At 46.8% G+C, this 18,278-nt stretch overlaps 3 protein-coding genes and 1 pseudogene across 4 annotated transcripts; all 4 read left to right on the top strand.

Moving 5' to 3' along the window:
• The first annotated feature begins 918 nt into the window (after positions 1-918).
• On the top strand, positions 919-1,458 carry LOC139833711 (uncharacterized). The gene has a single exon (XM_071824056.1). It carries the CDS (start codon positions 919-921, stop codon positions 1,456-1,458), a length of 540 nt encoding a protein of 179 aa, XP_071680157.1.
• Positions 1,459-2,741: 1,283 nt separating this feature from the next.
• LOC127318199 (vacuolar protein sorting 38) lies at positions 2,742-5,475 on the top strand. 2 transcript variants are annotated; one of them, XM_051348764.2, is made up of 6 exons: positions 2,743-3,456; positions 3,544-3,750; positions 3,845-4,007; positions 4,188-4,393; positions 4,777-4,986; positions 5,087-5,475. In XM_051348764.2, exons 1-6 carry the CDS (start codon positions 3,313-3,315, stop codon positions 5,198-5,200), a joined length of 1,044 nt encoding a protein of 347 aa, XP_051204724.1. In that variant the 5' UTR covers positions 2,743-3,312; the 3' UTR covers positions 5,201-5,475. The 2 variants fall into 2 exon arrangements, with proteins under 2 accessions (XP_051204723.1, XP_051204724.1); XM_051348763.2 differs by having other exon boundaries at positions 2,742-3,750.
• A 151-nt stretch (positions 5,476-5,626) lies between these two features.
• On the top strand, positions 5,627-7,557 carry LOC127318230 (vacuolar protein sorting 38-like; annotated as a pseudogene).
• A 517-nt stretch (positions 7,558-8,074) lies between these two features.
• Positions 8,075-12,171, top strand: LOC127318246 (uncharacterized). Its single transcript, XM_051348765.2, has 2 exons — positions 8,075-8,571; positions 8,888-12,171. Exon 2 carries the CDS (start codon positions 8,931-8,933, stop codon positions 11,427-11,429), a length of 2,499 nt encoding a protein of 832 aa, XP_051204725.1. The 5' UTR covers positions 8,075-8,571; positions 8,888-8,930; the 3' UTR covers positions 11,430-12,171.
• Positions 12,172-18,278: the final 6,107 nt, after the last annotated feature.

An 18,278-nucleotide genomic window follows, 5' to 3' on the forward strand; every position in this document is an offset into this window, starting at 1 on the left:
ACGTGTCTTATTTAGCGGGGATGAATGGCGGCGCAGATATCAAAGAGGGCTGCGGTTGCTCTTCCGCGGAGTTCGCTCTCCATTCCGGCATTCGCGGTCGATTGATGCGGTTGGCACTGCGAGGGTTCCCCTTCACGGCAACTGCACCATCGCTAGGTAGGCGACGATTGACCGTCGTTCGTGTGTCGCTGCGCGTCGGCCCGGCCACTCTCCGCCTCGCTTCTTGCTGTGTCCGGCGCGTCTGAAGTGTCCCCTGTGGACCGGGCTCAGGGCGCCGGACACCGTATTGGACCTCGCCGGACGGAAAGGGCCTTTAGCGTGCGCAATTAGGAATGAGAAAATGTACAGCGAGCCTCAAAAATCTTTGGAGGATGCTTTAGGGGAGTCGACAGCCTCTTAGAGCATGTCTAACAGACCCCTTAAAAGGGCCAAACCCGTATAATAACCGCCGGAATACGGGTTTCGGCTCTACCCGACGTCTAGCAGACCCCGTAAAAAATGGCTCCCGCTCCGATTTTTCCTGTTTTCGATTACGGGGCGGTCTTCGCCCCCTACTTGTGCAGGGTGGGAGCGGGGATAGAGGGCCAAACCAGTATCCCATTTCCGAAACCGCGCGCGGACATTTCAGTTCCCCCCACCCATTTTCCCCCGCGCGCTGCCGTCGGATCCGTCAGATCCGCGCCCCTCCGCCGCCCGCCGAGCCGCACCGAGATGCGTCGACGCCCGCCACACCTCCGCCGCACCCCCGCCGAAGATCCGCGTACCTCCGCGCGCGCTGCCGCCCTCCCGCCGCGGTCTTCTCCGTCGTTTTCGCCGGTGAGTATTCCGCCGCGTTCTTCTTCATTCTCGCCGGTAAAATGGACGTGTTTGGGGCTGATGTATGCTACACTGTGGTAGATGGCTTCGGAGGATGTGCACATGGCGGATTTGGACGCGACGTCGACCGATTGGTCCTCGTCGGATTCCGACGATTCGGACATCGACGAGTTGCTCAACGACGACGAGACGGAGATGATGCTGCTCATGTTCGGCATGAAGCACATGGAGGACCGCGCCAAGCTGCTGGATCAGCGGAAAGGATCCGTGATGGGGCGTATGTGCATTTCGCGGAACCGTGCACTCGGCCACGAACAGCTGATGCAAGATTATTTTGCCGAGGTACCGACCTATCCTCCCCGCCTCTTCCGTAGACGGTACCGAATGCGTAGGACTTTGTTCGAGAGAATCGTCAAAGATTGCGAGGCAAATTGCGATTATTTCAAGCAAAGAAGAAACGCTGCCCAAGTCAAGGGATTTAGCCCATATCAAAAAATATCTGCCGCCATGAGGGTTATTGCATACGGTATACCAGCAGATTATACCGATGAGTACCTTCGCATTAGTGTGCAAACAACCACGGATTGCGTGCGTATGTTTGCCAAGATGGTGATCAAGTTGTATGGAGAGACGTATCTCTGAGCTCCAAATGAGGAAGATACAAAAAGGCTCATGGAGATCAATGAAAAGAGGGGGTGGCCGGGGATGCTTGGTAGTTTGGATTGCATGCATTGGACATGGAAAAATTGTCCAAAATCATGGCATGGAATGTATTGTGGAAAAAGCCGTGATGCTACCATTATTCTTGAAGCTGTGGCCACTCAAGACTTATGGATTTGGCATGCTTTTTTTGGACTGCCGGGGACACTCAATGACATCAACATCTTGAATAGATCCCCTTTGTTTGCAAGACTAGTTAAGGGTGAAGCTCCAACTTGTAACTACAAAGTTATGAACAATGAGTACACCATGGGGTACTATCTCACAGATGGTATTTACTCTAACTATGCAACCCTTGTCAAGTCCATAAAAGAGAAAAAGGACAAGGCTTTGACAAGAAAGAAAACTTGCTTCACCAAAAATCAAGAGGCATGCCGCAAGGATATTGAGAGAGCTTTTGGTGTCTTGCAAGCAAAGTTTGCAATTGTCCGGGGTCCTGCAAGGTTTTGGGACAAGGAAACTCTTGTTGATATGACATGTTCGGTGATACTTCACAACATGATCGTTGAAGATGAAAGAGGTTTGAACTTGCCATGTTTCTATGACAATGTTGGCACCCGAGTGCAGCCCGAGAGGAACCCTGATCGGATTGAAGCTTTTCTTGCAGCTCATCGAGGTATTGAAAATGCCGAGACTCATCACCAGCTCACCCAAGATCCGATTGATCACCATTGGCAGTTGCATGGCCAACGAGTTATTACATTCATTTCCCATTGTTGTATGTGTGAAACATTCATTTCCTATTGTTGTATGTGTGAAACATTTGTTATTTGTTTAATTCTTCCATTAGAACATTTGTTGACATTTTCGAAAAACATTATTGTAATAATTATGACGATTATTATGTGATGTAAAATATTTATTTTATGTGAATGCTATGTTGGTTCTAATATCCATCTTGTCAAAAAAAAACCCTGTTTTGAGGGGCCGAAAACTCGTCCGAGCTAGCAGACCCCGTATCGATACGGGGTCTGCTAGCTCGGACGAGTTTTCGGCCGCGAAAAGTGAATACATGATCCTCTACTCGCGTTTTAAGGGGCGAAAAAATACGGCTCTTAGACACAACTCACAAGACAATCACCTCTAATCTTGGAAAATGACGTTTTGGCATGAGCTGGTTCGAGACGGTGGATCGTGAGGATGGCGATGGGTTCCCCGCGTTGGCTCCGTGTACCACACATATACCGTGATAGGAAGACACTCGTTCATGCGCTCGAGGCGTCGTCGCTCCCGACGCCGACAGCTGCCTACGCAAGCGTCGCCCATCGCTTCACGGACAAAACCACAGCACCATCGTGTTGTCGCGTGCTGGGCACCGTCGCCGACTCGCCGTGACACCACGTCGGTGACCGCCAGCGCGGCACCAGTCGGCGACGAACAAGTCCACGCCTGCGCTGCACGTGGTGGTCGCCGGTGCGCGCCGCAGTTAATTCCGGTCGCCCGGCGTCCTTTCCGCCGACGGACGCAGCGCCACGCACGCCGCACGCACGCACGCTTGTCGGCATCCTCCCTCCTCTCGCCGTCCGCCGTCGACCTCGCGTCGCCGTGACAAACTCCGAATCTGAAATCCAAAAAAGAAAGAGCCTTTACGCACGACCTCGGACGCAACACGACGGCCTTGCGTTGCGTTGCGTTGCGTTGCGTTGCGTGGGTTCCCTCTCGCCCTTGCTTGCTTCCTACGGCCGTTACTACGCACGCCCCGGTCCCGTCACGGCGGGCAGGACCCATGGGCGCCGCCGCGGCCCGCCGCCGCCGCCATCCGTCGCGCGCGCCGCGATGAGCCCGAGGGCGGGCGCGGATCCGGCCGCCCACCCGGCGCCAGCCGCGTCGCCGGACCTCCGGGCCCGCCTCGCGCAGGACCTCGACGCCGCGCAGGAGGCGCGGGCGGCCCTGGCGCGCCGCCTCGAGGCCGCGCTCGAGGTACGTACGACCGCCCCTCGCTCGCTCTCCTCTCCTCTCCTCATCGCCCCCACTTCTCTGATCCTGCCGCCGCCGCTAATGCTGCAGGCGAGGAAGGAGTCGGTGCGGCAGGGCGCGGCGCTGGACGAGGCGAGGCGGCGGCTGGACCTGCTGCGGGCGCGCGCGGACGAGCTCGTCGTGCGGAAGCGCAGGGCCGCCGAGGGCGTCGAGCGCCGCAAGGAGCAGCTGCAGGCGCAGATCGGCCGGGTGCTGCCGCTCTCCAGGGCCCTCGCCGCCGCGCACCGGCAGGTGCAGGTAAATCATTCATTCATTCAGAACGTCGCGAGATTTGGATTGGGTACTGCCTACGTGTCATTGGTCGTCAGCGTGGATTCCCTCCTGGCTGTAGGAGGCAAGAGAGGGCCTGTCTGGGGAGAAGGCGCGGCTCGGGGATCTGCAGAGGCTGCTCAGGACGAAGCAGCGGTGTATGGTGAACCAGGTCGCCGCCTTGTACCCTGTCAGAGTCTTCCGTGAGCCGCCGGTTGCAGAAAACCATCGTCCCGATGCTAATGGTGAGGATTCTGTGCTCATGTGTGCGTGCGTCTCTCCTGGGAAACCATGTTTAATGATAGTATGAGCAAGATTTTACATTTCATATAAGCAAATAAATTGTCCATGATTTTTCGTCTGGTTTTTTAAATGTACGAGAATTAACTGGAACTGTTTATGACGAAATGGCACAAAACTTTCAGGAGGGCATGGAACACTTTCAGAACAGAATGGTGTGCTTCCACACGAGAATGGGAACGGGGCGGACTTTCTCGGTGTTGCCAAATCTCCACAAGTTCGTCACTTGACTTTTTTTGGTTGGCAAATTGCAAGGCATAAAACGAAGCAGCAGAGTTACGATTACACGGAGCTTCAGAGGTCAGCGGCTGTCCTGGGATATGCAGCACATGTAAGTTTGTCTGCTCGAAACTCATGTACCGCAACATATTAAGTCAATACTTTTTGTTCGTACCACATATGTCCTAACCTATAGCTAGGATCATTGGCATTCTCAAAGGAGAGAATACACAATTCAAAATTTTGTGCGGCCGGCATTGTGAAAAACTGTGATATGGCTTCAGATACATCCAATAGGATAGATCAAGATAAGAGCATTGAGTTTTGCCGTTTTGCGTGTATTACTTTGGAATACAATATACACGTTTGTCCCTTTTTAATCTAGTGGTTGTCATAATATCAAGCATAAATTATGATCAGAGTCAAGCTCGTCTGCCAGCATTTACTTACATGATTCCTCATGTACTAGGTGCTTACTTTGTCAATTTCTTGTAGGCAGTATTGCTCATAGCCTCATATCTTTATGTTCCTCTCCGGTATCCTTTGCGCTTTGGAGGATCACGATCTTATGTCAGTGATCGTTTGCCTTCAGAAGAACATCCGAGCATCAGCAGCGCCGACTCAAAACTAACAGATTATCCCCTTTTCTTGGAATTCCAAGATGACTCTACTAGAGCGTCCTACGCCATTTACTTGTTGCAGAAGGTGTGTATTCTATATCCTTGTTTGCTGTTGCAATGTTTGTTTAACCCAGTTCCTCAAGCAAACTAAGGCTGCTATTGACATTTCAATGATGGGTGGTTAGGACACGGAGCAGCTTCTGAACTACGTTGGAGCCGAGAGTTCTGGAAGGAATGTATTTGGTAATCTGCGGGAGCTTATTAGGATTATACAGTCAGATGAGTATTTGTACATATGACCATCGAATCCGCGACAATTGCGGGTTTGGGTCACTTATGCTGTAGATATGGTAGTATATGCAGATTCAAGTAGGGTGTTCTTTTGTGTGATTCTTGCCTACTTTCGCTGTGCCGAGTTTTTTGTATGCATAGCAAAGAGGGGCATTACATATGGGGTTTTACATTAGCATAAGCCTCTCCATGTATATGATTGAGGTTTCTGGGTACTACCTCAGAGGCTATTGTACACAAAACATTATGAGTTAATATCAAAATTGCATTTTTTCTCTGTCCATTATGCTTCTCTCACTGTCACAGTGGACTTCGAAACTCAAAATCTACTTCACCTGTTCAAACGCAAGAAGTTTCCAAAACCATGATTGTTCTGAATGGTTCACATATACATTTCAGCATTCCAAATAGGCTTGTTCTACCAAACTCTTCGCTGATTTGGTGTTTTGAGCATGGTTATCACAAGCAGTGGCGTAGCTATTCGCAAGTGGGGTTGGGGGGGGGGGGGGGTGGCAACTTTTGGAAAATTGTTGAAAGATTTTATTTTTACAAGGCTTACAAGATGGGCGCACCGCCTCTCGACGCCGCGCGCAGGTAAACCAACCGTTCAGAGCTGCTACCATTTCCCCCGACGCAAAATGCCGCTAGATTGGATTGTGATTGCCTGCATCTGCTTTACCCATGATAGAACCTGTCGATTGATTGCAGGAGGCCAAGGAGAGAAGGCATGGCTAGGGGATCTGCAGAGGCTGCTCAGGACGAAGCAGCGGCGTATGGTCAACCAGGTCGCCGCCTTGTACCCTGTCAGTGTCTTCCGTGAGCCGCCCGTCGCAGAAAACCATCGTTCCGGTGCTAATGGTGAGGATTCACTACCCTCCCGAGTCCCGAGGAACAATGTTTAGTAGAATGCCTCCAATCCATAATAAGTGTCGTTGCTAGTTCAAAATTGTTCAGAACTGAATTAAAGCCAACAACACTTATTATGGATTACAGGGGTATCTTTTTTAGGAGTACCATAACTAACTGACCAAATGACATAACACTTCCTGGAACACGCTCGGAAGAGAATGGAGTAGTGCTTCCACACGAGAATGGAAATGGGACACACTTGGTCGGTGTTATGAAATCTCCACAAGTTTGTCAGTTGACGTTTTTCGGCTGTCACATTGTGAATCATAAACCAAAGCAGCAGAGTTACACCCACAAGGAGCTCCAGAGATCAGCAGCTGTGCTGGGATATGCAGCACATGTAAGTCTGTCACCCATTGTTCTTTCACCGCAAATTATTTAGGCGATACATTTGATGTGGCACATGGAGCATATCCCGACCTAGCTAGGCTCATGTTCATGCTCAAAGCAGAATGCACCATAAATAAAACTTTGTGTGGCTGACATCGTGATGTCGCTTCAGATACACCAGAAGCACATTCGAGTTTGATGTGTATTACTTGGAATACAATATACACTTTGGCCCTTTTAAATTTAGTGGTTGTCACAACATCAAGCATGGTTGTCACAACATCAAGCATGGTTGTCACAACATCAAGCATAAATTGTGATTTACCTACTTATTCATACTTGGTGCAGTTGCAGGAGAAAGAGCACCATTTGCTTTGTTAATTTATTGTATTGTAGGCAGTCACAAGAGTCAGAATCACTACCTGCTTACTTTGTCAATTTCTTGTAGGCAGCCTTGCTCATAGCCTCATATCTTGATGTTCCCCTTCGATATCCTTTACGTTTTGGAGGATCACGATCTTATATCAGTGATCGTTTGCCTTCGGCCGAAACATCATCTGTTGCTTCAGCAGTACATCCAAGCGTCGGCAGAGTTGACTCAGAACTAACAGATTATCCCTTTTTCTTGGAATCCCAAGATGACTCAACTAGGGCGTCCTATGCCATTTACTTGTTGCACAAGGTGTGTTTTCTCTTGTATTCTATATCTTTGTTGTCATTGCAGATTTGCAGTGCTGGTTAAATCTGGTTTCCCAAGCAAACTAAGACTGCTATTCACATTTCCATGATGGGTGGTTAGGACACGGAGCAGCTTTTGAACTACATTGGAGCGGAGAGTCTGGAAGGAATGCATTTGGTAATCTGGGGGAGCTTATTAGGATTATACAGTCAGACGAGTATTTGTACATATGATAGATGCTCGATTCCGCGATCATTGTGGGTTTGGATCACTTATGTTGTAGGTATGGTAGTATATACAGATTCAAGTAGGTGTTATTTCTATTCTTTTGTGAGTGATTCTTGCCTACTTTCGCTGTGCCGAGTTTTTGTATGCACAGGAAAGAGGGGCATTACATATAGGGTTTTACACGAGTATAAGCCTCTCAATGTATTTGATTGAGGTTTCTGGGTACTACCTCTGAGGCTATTGTACAAAACATTATGAGTTAATATCAAAATTGCATTTTTCCACCTCTCTGTCCATTATGCTGCTCTCACAGTCACAGTGGACTCTGCAACTCAAAACTACTTCACCTGTTTGGAACGCAAGAAATTTACAAAACCATGTTTGTTCTGAATGGTTCCCATACTCATTTCTGCATTCAAAATAGGCTCGCTCTACCAAACTCTTTGCCGATTTGACTTTTTGGGCATGGTTATCACAACTCCAGCATTCTAAAATGGAACATCATTGCAGCCATCTACCTTCACGACTGATTTAAGCATAAGCTTTTTAATTCTTTATAAAGAATCACGATGTTTTTATGTGAACAATTTATAAACACACTGGAAAAAAGAAAGAATATCTTGTAAAAAAGGCAGAGCTCTGATCGGTGCACCAATTCAAGAACTGACCTGTTCCCATCATGAACACCACAGGGACCAAAGAAAAGAATCCGGAAAGAAGCTTTTCGGCACCGTCCATGGGTCCATCCAGGCAAGAAAAAGACTAGATGAAAGAAGCAGCAGATGCAGATCCCGCACGACGGCAATTGGCAACCACCCACCGTCCCTCCCCCAGGACCAAACACGCGGGAAAACGCAACACCCACCACCCCACGCCACCGGCTCGCCGGCCCCACCGCCGGCGTGGACACACCGGTGGCCGCGGCGACGTGCCGGAAGTACCAGCAGAAGCTGCGAGGCCGACCGGGCCCGCCCCCTCCCTTGCCACCTTCCCCCACTACCATCGCCGCTGCTATTTTCCGTGGCTCACCTGCTTCACTTTCCTGACCTCGTGTCATGTTCTCCTCCCCTTTCTTGGATTCTTTCTTGTTGCCGGCCGCCATTGCCACTCCTGAATCTGCTGCTGCTGCTTCTTGCCACCGGCGGCGACGGCGCCCGTGGCGACTACGGTCCCTCTGTACTGTGCTGTCAACTGTCGGATCTCGATCTGGCTCCGATCGCCGCCTGATTGAAGGTACTGACCATCTGATCGCGCTTCTAATTAATATATCGTAGGACGCCATAGTTATGCTGCTGGGATCGATGAAGCCTCTCCGAGATTTAGCATTCTGCTAACACACAGGAATCGTGCGAATCGCTTTCTTGAATCCGTTTTCACATTCATGTGTCAGTGATTGGGGATACTCGAGCAACTGCCTCGCTTTTCAGTATTATCTGAACTAACCTTTATTACAACCTGAAGGTTAATTTTACCTTTTCCTTTTTGATGGATACTGTATGTTTCATTCATTCAGCGAGCTTATGTTGCCACTGTGTTTTTTTTCTGCTAGGTTTGTGCTGGGCTGCTGGCAAGTGTGAGAGTGAGAGAGGGCCATGGCTATTGAGGCAAAGCATGACACATTATGCATCAAGAAAATTTTGAGATGTTCTATCAGGATAAGCTATAGATGTGCCTCTGAACACTGGGCTCTCTTCAGTCTAGCTCTACTGCTTTACCTGCTGTACAGATCTTCACCAGGCCTCTTCGCTTTCCTTCTCTCCACTTCTCCTGTAATTATATGCGCCACCCTTCTTCTTGGAATGCTGCTGAGTTATGGGAGCACGCATCTTCCTGAGACCGATGACGACCGGAAGACTGCCACAGATTTTTCAGCTCCCAGGTTTGGATGTTGTTCAAGAGATGTTTATTTTGAAGCACGTCGGGGATTTTCAGTGCCTGCATTTAAGGAGAACACAGTTAGTTTCAATTGTTGGGAAATCAGAGACCAAAGTTTTGGCAATGAGAGGGATGACAAGCTTGTTGAGCTGGATGAGGTTGTTCCTCCTCTGAAGGGATCAGTTGATCGAGGAGATGAGAGAGTCGATGCAGATGATAGTCTTGCTCAAGTACTCGCTTCTAATCCTTCCGTGGTGACACTGCAGCAAGAGGTTGGTATGGAGGAATTCATGAAAGCTAATCATGACAGAGAGTCCAAAGATCCATTTTTTAGCAGTAATAAGAGTACCGGGTGTGCTAACTCGCTTGAGGATGTTGATCAGAGTCGAGTTGATGAGAAGGACGCAACATTTGGCTTATGCTCCTCCAGTGAGAATGAAAGGGAAAATGGTGTAATGTTGGCAAAGGAAAATCAAGATTCACAATGTGACAGAGAGGCTTCAGAAGATAAACCAGCTGAAAAGCCGGCAGGTGCTTGTAAGTGGGGCCGTGCTTTTTCTGTGCGTCAGAGAAAGAAGCTTGATGGTCTAGTGATCGAGGCTATCAATATTGATGTTGGCAGCCAGTTAAACACTTCTCCAGGTTCACCATGTGCAAGAGTTGGCAGTCATGATGGTTCATCAGGTTTTGATTCTGGTAAGCCAGAGAGTTCCTCTTCTGACATCACTGCGACTGATGTTGCTCCGGTGCTAGATGAGATTGGTCCTCTTTTAGGCGACGAATTATCTAGTCCCATTCCCATTGCCAATGGTGATTTGGGATGTGACTCCAGCCTCTTCCCTCAGGATTCTCAGATTGACAGTGATAATAATAACAAGGTGGATACTAGCAAAGTTGAAAATGATGCTAAGGATGGACAGGAGAGGAAGGATGATGGTGGGAATAAGCCTGGTTTTGCTTGGACAGCCGATGAAGATAAGAATGCCATGGATCTTGGGTACTCCGAGGTGGAAAGGAGTCGTAGGTTGGAGTTCTTGATGGCTAAGAGAAGATCGAGGAAGAACATAATCTTTGATCTTGACAGGAACATGTTAGATATCGATGGAAATAATGTTTGTCAGAGTTCAGATAGATTTTCACGTTTTCGTATGCAAGTTCAGCCTATTTCAGTGCCAAGGAGGAGCCCTTTTGACCTTGCTTCTGATCCTGATGAGGCCGCCATTCCTGGCTCGGCTCCTTCCGTTATGCATCGGCAGAAGAACCTGTTTGAACTCCCTTTTGAACAATCAAATGATAGTGGTGTATCTGCACATCATGATGTGGACTCTAAAGAGTTTGCGACAACTTCCCACCGGGACATGGTCTTCAGGAGGCGTGATACTTTCAACTTTGGCAGCCAAGAGAGACAACGTTCTAGATTCAAGCCATGTTTCAAGCTCGAGGCAATGGACATCAAGGAAGAAAGCGCGAGCAGTTTCCAGAGGCAGTTCAGTAACAACAGCGTGTCAAAACTGAGCGTTGTTTCTGAGTCTGACACCCTTTCTACGGTCGCCGATCAAGAGGAACTCAATGATCTAGTCAAAAAGGATTTCCAGAGGTGGTTAAGTGACAAGAGCATGTCCAAACTTAGTATTGTTTCCGAGTCTGATACCCTTTCTTTAGTCGCCGACCAAGAAGAACACGATGATGTCGTCATAAAGGATATCCAGAGATGGTTCAGTGACAAGAGCATGTCAAAACTGAGCATCGCTTCTGAGTCTGATACCCATTCTTTGGTCGCTGACCAGGAGGAACCTAGTGGCCACATCAATAAGGAATTCCTTTGGTATTTCCAGAGGCAGTTCAGTGACAAGAGTGTGTCGAAACGTAGTGTTGTTTCTGAATCTGGTACCCTTTCTTTGGTCGCTGATCAAGAGGAACACAGTGACTTCAATAAGGACTTCCTTTGGTATTTCCAGAGGCAGTTCAGTGACAAGAGCGTGTCTAAACTGAGCGTAGCTGCTGAATCTGATATCCTTTCTTCCGTTGCCGATGCTAATCAAGAGGATCACGATGACGCAATCACAAAGGATTTCCTTTGTGGACATGCATCACCAGAGCTGCTAAGACAGGAAAGTGATCTTGATATGTTGGAAGAAAGCCCAGATGTGACTAATCTTGAAACTCTCCGTGCTGTCACCACTGGACTGGAGTCTGAGCAATTGGAGGCGGCATAGGAGCTGATCAAGTGATACGAAAACACAAAGTTTCCCCTGTACATTTTGTGAATGTAAGAACATCATACACTCTTCTAGCTACCATTCTTTGAACATAGGCCTTGTGAAGTTTCAGAAGTGAAAAGAAAAGGAATTTAAAGCTTTTTGTGTGTACTACAAGTGTTCCATCCCACATAATGTTGAACGCATATCTCAAAATTTCAACCCTGATTCCTGTCTGCTTGTACCAAAAGCTTTCCAGCTCCGAGGCAACCTCGAGCCACTCTATGTAGAACACAAGTGGACAGCTAGTCAGCTACTCCCAAGGCTTGAAACTTGTGAAGTTCTTGTCCTGGTCGTCAGAAGATTCGTTTCCTCAGTTGGAAGCAAGCATACTTGGATGCAAACAAAAGGTCCCTGCTGCCATGTCGGCGGTGAAACAGCAATCATGTCATCATGTGCGCACGCTTGCTTCAGTGACAAGAACACTTGCCTTCCCTCTTTGGGTCACAGAATTCAAAGGGGAGCAGAAGAGAGTCCCCAGAACAGCCTAATTTTGCTTGCGTGCATGATTGATTGACTGCCCCACTCAGTGATCAGAATGTTCTGAATTTTCTTCTGCCAGAAGCTGAGGACGCTTGTAGCTTCTGCTTGCAGCCGTGTTGCATGCTTACTTGGTCAGTGATGGTGCTGATTCTGTATTAGCTCACTCAGTTGAGCGTTTGTGCTGGTAATGATGTCTCGGCAATTGCAGTTCTTCGTATGTACCTCTCTAGTTATGCAGGTAGCGTGTGTGTGCATGCATCAGCCCTTAACATGCGCATCTGTTCCCCAAACTTTCTAGGGCTGTGATGTGGCCATGTTCGAATCTTGGGAGTCAGTTTCATGGAGAGCGAATACTGCAACGGTTTTATGGCCAGTGGAGCCGACCATGTCAGCCCCGCCTATCTAGCAACAAAATATATTTGGACAAATGGAGGCCAAGCTACATGTTCCCCTTTATTTTAAAAAATTCAACAATCATACTTCGGTGTTCCAAATATTCTGAAAAAAAAAATGGATGTAGCCAATAATATATTCTACAAGCGTGCAAAATCTTAATGTGAATTCTTCATATTTAAGGCTGTATAAAAATAAAAAAATCTAACAAATTTTAAGGTTTTGAAATGTGCAGTATTCACTTTTTTTTAGATCCACACATTTTTCATTTTTTGTGTAGCCTAGAATACGAAGAATTTCACATTAAGATTTTGCAGTTGCTAGCATCTATCATTGGCAACATCAGGGCTTTTCTTTTCAGATTTGTGTAACTTCAAAATATAATTTTAAGTTTTTAAAAATAAGGGGTAGAGTTAGCTCAACCTTCACCAATAGTTACACATTGAGATTTTGTAGTTAGTAGCATCTATCATTTGCAACATCAGGATTTCTTCTCTAGATTTTTGTGAAACGTTCAAATATAATTTTCATTTTTTTAAAAATAAAACACTACATGTAGCTCAACCTTCACCTGTTGTTTCCATCTTACACACACACCTTCCATAGAGCTTTGACGAAAGATATGCAACAATGAAGCATGATAATAGAGTAAAACGCAAGATGGACAATATGATCGGAGCCCTTCTTCCATCTTACTCTTCTCCTCAAGGATCGGTGTGGTATCTAGGGATTGATTACATGCTGACCTTGGGCTGACGGGAGTACTAGCTGCTAGATCAGTCACTCACTCTCAATCATGTAGGCGTTCCTTGCACCGTACGGTTTGCTTCATCAAGGCATCCTTGATTAACTTGAATGTTGGGGCACATCCTGTACTAATCTTAAGCAAAGCACACATGCTGCTGCTTAAATTTAGATCCAGGAAACATGCGCGCTCCTGGGGTAGAACAGACAGTGTCATGTGGCAGCAGTGAGTTGTGTCTAGGTTAGTTGGTGCACCATGTGACCCTCATGTATTTTTTTGTTTTTGTTTTGCCAAATCTGTTGGAACAAAACATCCTACCATGACTTCTAGCTACCGTAGAATTGTAGCTTCTGGGTCTCACTCAATGCAAGAGATTTGGTGCACATTGGCAAGAATGATTCCCTTTTCTAATTAAAAAAATTATATTTCTATGTTTCATTTTTTAAAAAAAATTATGATCTAGTCAATGATATATCCCACAAACGTGCAAACTATCAATAAAAATGATGTGTAGTTTAGGCTGCACAAAATGCACAAAGTGTGGATTTAAGTATCACGTTTGCAAATCTCACAAATATATCAGATATTGTCGTTTTTATGTAGCCCATAATAAAAAAGAATTTCGCATCGTGATTTTGCATACTTGTGAGATACATTATTGACAAAGTTCAGCATTATTTTCATTATTTTGAAACCATCAGTGGAGCTCACGTGCCAGAAGAACTTTTCGGAACACACTCAGCTATATTACGATCTACCCAATGTGGGTCCTCCATGTCAGCCACAACATGTACAAATATCTACGAGGGCCCGCGTCCCCAACAAAGCCTGCACGTCCCATGTACCGCTCCTGCCAGGGCCTCGGCCGCGGCAGCAGTTCCCTGCCACCATGCCCATAAACGATGTAGATCCATGTGATCTTCTCACCGTCTCTTGCCCAAAGAAGCACCGGACTTCAATGCCACAGTGAAGCTACTATGTTTGGGACTGAGATCCGGTGCCTCGCTGAAAGCAAGGCACGCAGGCCTTGAGGCATTCAATCTGCCGCTCGTTTACATCCAACGGCTAACAGGGCACAACGACCAGAACTCACGTGATGCAGCAGCAGTTAACGCCAAAAAAACATCTTCTGCTCACGAGCCCAAGGCAAACAATCGACCTGGCCCTGCAGCTTTCGTCGCCGCGGGGAAGGAAGAGAACTCGCATCAGGGCGCCGCAGGAAAAGGAGAGAGGATCCGGTCCGACTGCTCCTTCATGGTGAGCTCCGGCGACGTTACCGACGTCCTCACATGAGGAGACAGCCTCGACCGGCCGACAGCCGCCTACCACCGGCTGCTCCATCCGTCTCCTATCTGGCACCTGCTGCAATCATACGATGAGGTTTATGGCTCTGAGAAACCCGACAAAGGACGGCCGTCGGAGCTTCGGAGGGAGCAGAACAGGGCGTCAGATGGGTTCTTGATGGGCTGACGGCGGCCGTCGGGTGGGAGCGCAGGGGCAGCAGGAGAGGCGGAGCAAGAAGACGAAGGTACGCGAAGGCGGAGCAAGGAGGGCGGAAGCGGAGGTAGACGACGCCGGCGGGCGGCGGCAGAGCTCTGCCCGGGAAGAGCCGTCCGCGTCGTTCGTTTGCCTTGCCCGCGCGTGAGGACAGACATGTTGACTCGTTTCTCACTGCGCCTTGCGTGCTGTCCGTTGGATGTAAATGAGCGGCGGATTGAATGCCTCAAGGCGCTGCGTGCCTTGCTTTCAGCGAGGCACCGGATCTCAGTCCGTCAACTGTCCTCACCCGCCAGCCACGCGACGATATCACGTCCGTCAGCAACTCTCGCTACGTACACCTACGTACGCTATGCGTACAACACTGTTCTTGCCTGCTGTTCCTGACAAGAATTGTCCCTGCCGCACACATCCAAACGATCTGGACGGTCCACAAAACGAGTTCAGTTGAGATCGGGACCAGAAACACCTCTCCCCGCTGGGTAGTTACTAAAAACCAGAAATACATTTGAAGTACAGTATAGGTACATGATATTCAACAATGCGTTGATCTTCAGACGCACCATGTCCCTCATCCTGAGAGGTTGACAAAGTTCATACAGTAATCCTGGCCTGCAGTAACATACTATAACAAGAAAACCAACAAGAAATTGTTACTCTGTTCAAAAACTGAAGTAAGCTTTATTAAAACTGAAGCAAAGACCATCAAAATCAAACTGCTCCATATATGTTCGTGCTAATAAACAGTAACAAGCATGATCACTAAACAAATCCGTCAGCTCTAAAGCAAGATGATATGTTGTGGTTTTATCAATAGTCATGGCAATAGGACGACACACGAAGAACAAACACAACAAAACAGCGTGAGCAACTTGGAGGTTGCCAAAATAATTCAACCATCAAAGATACATAAAGTAGTAGACAGAAATGCATCATTACCGAATTCTTATCAGCGCAGAAACATCCTCCTTGCATGACTACACCATCATGTATCCATCGATACCCAAACACAAAATACTGTCCAGATGACAGAACACTACAATCAAACAAGTGCTGACAGTAAAAACATCTAACACTACATATCATACGAAAAGCCAGGACCATAAAAAGAGCATACAGATTCAGAATAATCGTAGGTTTCCCTAGTAATGGTTGATGAAATTATTGGAAAGGTACAAGGGTAGGTTTGTCTAAATATTAACTCCAAATAGGAAAACTATCAACTCCAAATAGACCAAACTGCTGATATAAGTTGCAATACTTGAATTTCAGAAGAGAACGATTAGTTGAGTGACTATATGTGCAGTTTAGAACTCAACTTTTACTACTTCTACAATTCACCGACTCGTGTCAAGATTGTTACTCCCTCCATCCCTAAATACCTATCACACATGTCTAGATTCTTATGTATTCAGACGTGTTTTAATGTTAGATACATGCAAATCTAGACTAACTAGCGGCAAGTATATAGAGCTGGAGGGAGCAGTTCTTATTTGGGTTGTAGTGTCTCACTATGGACTCGCTATTTGGTTGACAAATGGCACTGGCCAATTCTGCTGTAGCACTAGTAGCTCTCTCATATATACCTCTTGTAATGTGTGTATAAACATAACTCAGGTAATCAATAAAATTAAGGAGAGTTCTGACATCTTTCTATGATCACATAATGTTCAGAACTTTTGACTGTCATAAATATCCTTCAGATTTCTCATCTATGTTGTTCAGAGGGAAGTGTGCTATGAAAATGTAAGGACAAGATGCTATAGGCCTAGTGCCGAAAGGAGAACTTATTACATCCACCAACCACTCCAGCATCATGGTTCTAGGCAGAGTCGATGTGATGATTGACAAATTGTTTAATACATGTTGTGTCTTTAGATCCACTTTTAGAGTCGTAACCTTGTACATATACATATATGTTAACATTATTATGATCATTGTATTAAGGGCCTAGTTTCTAGTTTCGCCCTGGGCCCTGAAAACTCAGGACCGGAGCTGCCTCTAAGCAGAATCATTTGTTCGGTAATATCCGCATTCACAGCACTATGACCAAGCGTTCATTTTACCGCCGCATGAGTTTACCATGTGATTTCCTTGATCAGAACCTGATTGTTAGACGCTGGACTTCTTTTCATACAAGCTGTAAAATTAAATTGTGTGTTGGGTACGTGCATCATCTTGGTGTAAGGATCGGATATCAGTAATGTTCCTTTTTTTTAAGAAAAGGCCAACGAAATCTATCATTTGCTTACAGAATCAGTAAAGCTCTTGTAGCTTTGTCCTACCCAAGGACCAAGCGCACCAAATGGTTTGATCTACCAAAGGACCAAGGACTACATGTCATAGCATACCACCTAAGTTTTCTTATAAAAGCAAGGCTTCCCTATACAAACGATGAACTGCTCGCTCCTCATTTTACTTCTTTGTATTCGAATTATGTACTCACATTTTGCGTATTGCTCATCATGTTGCCATACACTAGGATTTGGATTTGATAGGTATATATGTAGGCATAGAAGGCAGCAGGAATTACAAGGAAAACGCTGAAATTATAACACGCACTACCAGGAACTCTCCCTCTAGCTCTGCTTTGGTTGGACTGCTGCTGTGCCCTGCTTCTTGTCTCCCTCCTTTGACCGTCGTGCCCACAAGCCCTAGGAACAAAGAATGTGCTCTTTCCTTTCTTGGCTTATAGAGGGAATGGCGACTATCTTTCGTTTCTTGGCTGGGACGGAATGTCAACGACTGAAATTTTGTCTGCATTAGCAAAAACGTGGCAGCATAATGTGGAGGCACTGTTGTAGCAGTGCATCTCCAAGAGACCCAGGCCTACGAGGCAAATTGACAACGAATATGGTAGGTCTGAATCACTGTCAGCTCGTGATAGTGGGATTGAATCAACGAGTCGACGGAAAAGGAGCAAAGCTCTCTGATCCTCCTGATGCCCCCCCCTCCCCTCTGGCTTATGCAAGTGTAAGGACCCCTTCACAAAAAGAAAACATGGCCCAATGCATGTGTGAATGACTGAATGTAAAAGGTGGGAAAACAACACTCAGTTAATCAGAAACCGACATGTGTGAATGTAAAAGGCGGAGAAAACAGGTATTCGTCCCCAAACTGACTTTGTAAACAAATTCAGTGAACGTCTTCAACCCCAGACAAGCGATTTGCTCATATAATCCTATAATAATCTGAAGTAGCATCACCGCAGATTGGTGATTGCCACATAGCAACCTTACCACTCGTGCTGGCGTCTATTGCGAGCTCAAAACTGAAGTACATGAGCTCAACAATCACATCTGATGCTTTCAACACAATGTAGTTTGTCCCGTCACAGCCCCTGAACTCACCGCCTGCATACTTGGAGTACAACACTATGCTACCCGTTGACACCAACAATGACTGCCTCGTGCCTTCATCGTTTCGAGACTACCCGGACCAACAGCTACGACCTGCAATTACAGGCGAATTTGCTTAAACACCTGCTAGTTCAGCCCATACTTTCTGCCTAATGGCAATAAACTTACTGTTCCAATGGATGGCTTCTCCAACAGTCTGAAAATGACATGCTCGAGACACAATACGAAGTACTAATCGGACCCGTAAACAATATGAGCAAATGCAGTAAGAATAGAAACTGAGAAAATGAAAGGCAATGGATATAAGTGACTTCTATATGTATATCTGCA

The sequence above is a fragment of the Lolium perenne genome, chromosome 1 (assembly GCF_019359855.2).
Source record: "Lolium perenne isolate Kyuss_39 chromosome 1, Kyuss_2.0, whole genome shotgun sequence".
Classification (NCBI taxonomy): domain Eukaryota; kingdom Viridiplantae; phylum Streptophyta; class Magnoliopsida; order Poales; family Poaceae; genus Lolium; species Lolium perenne.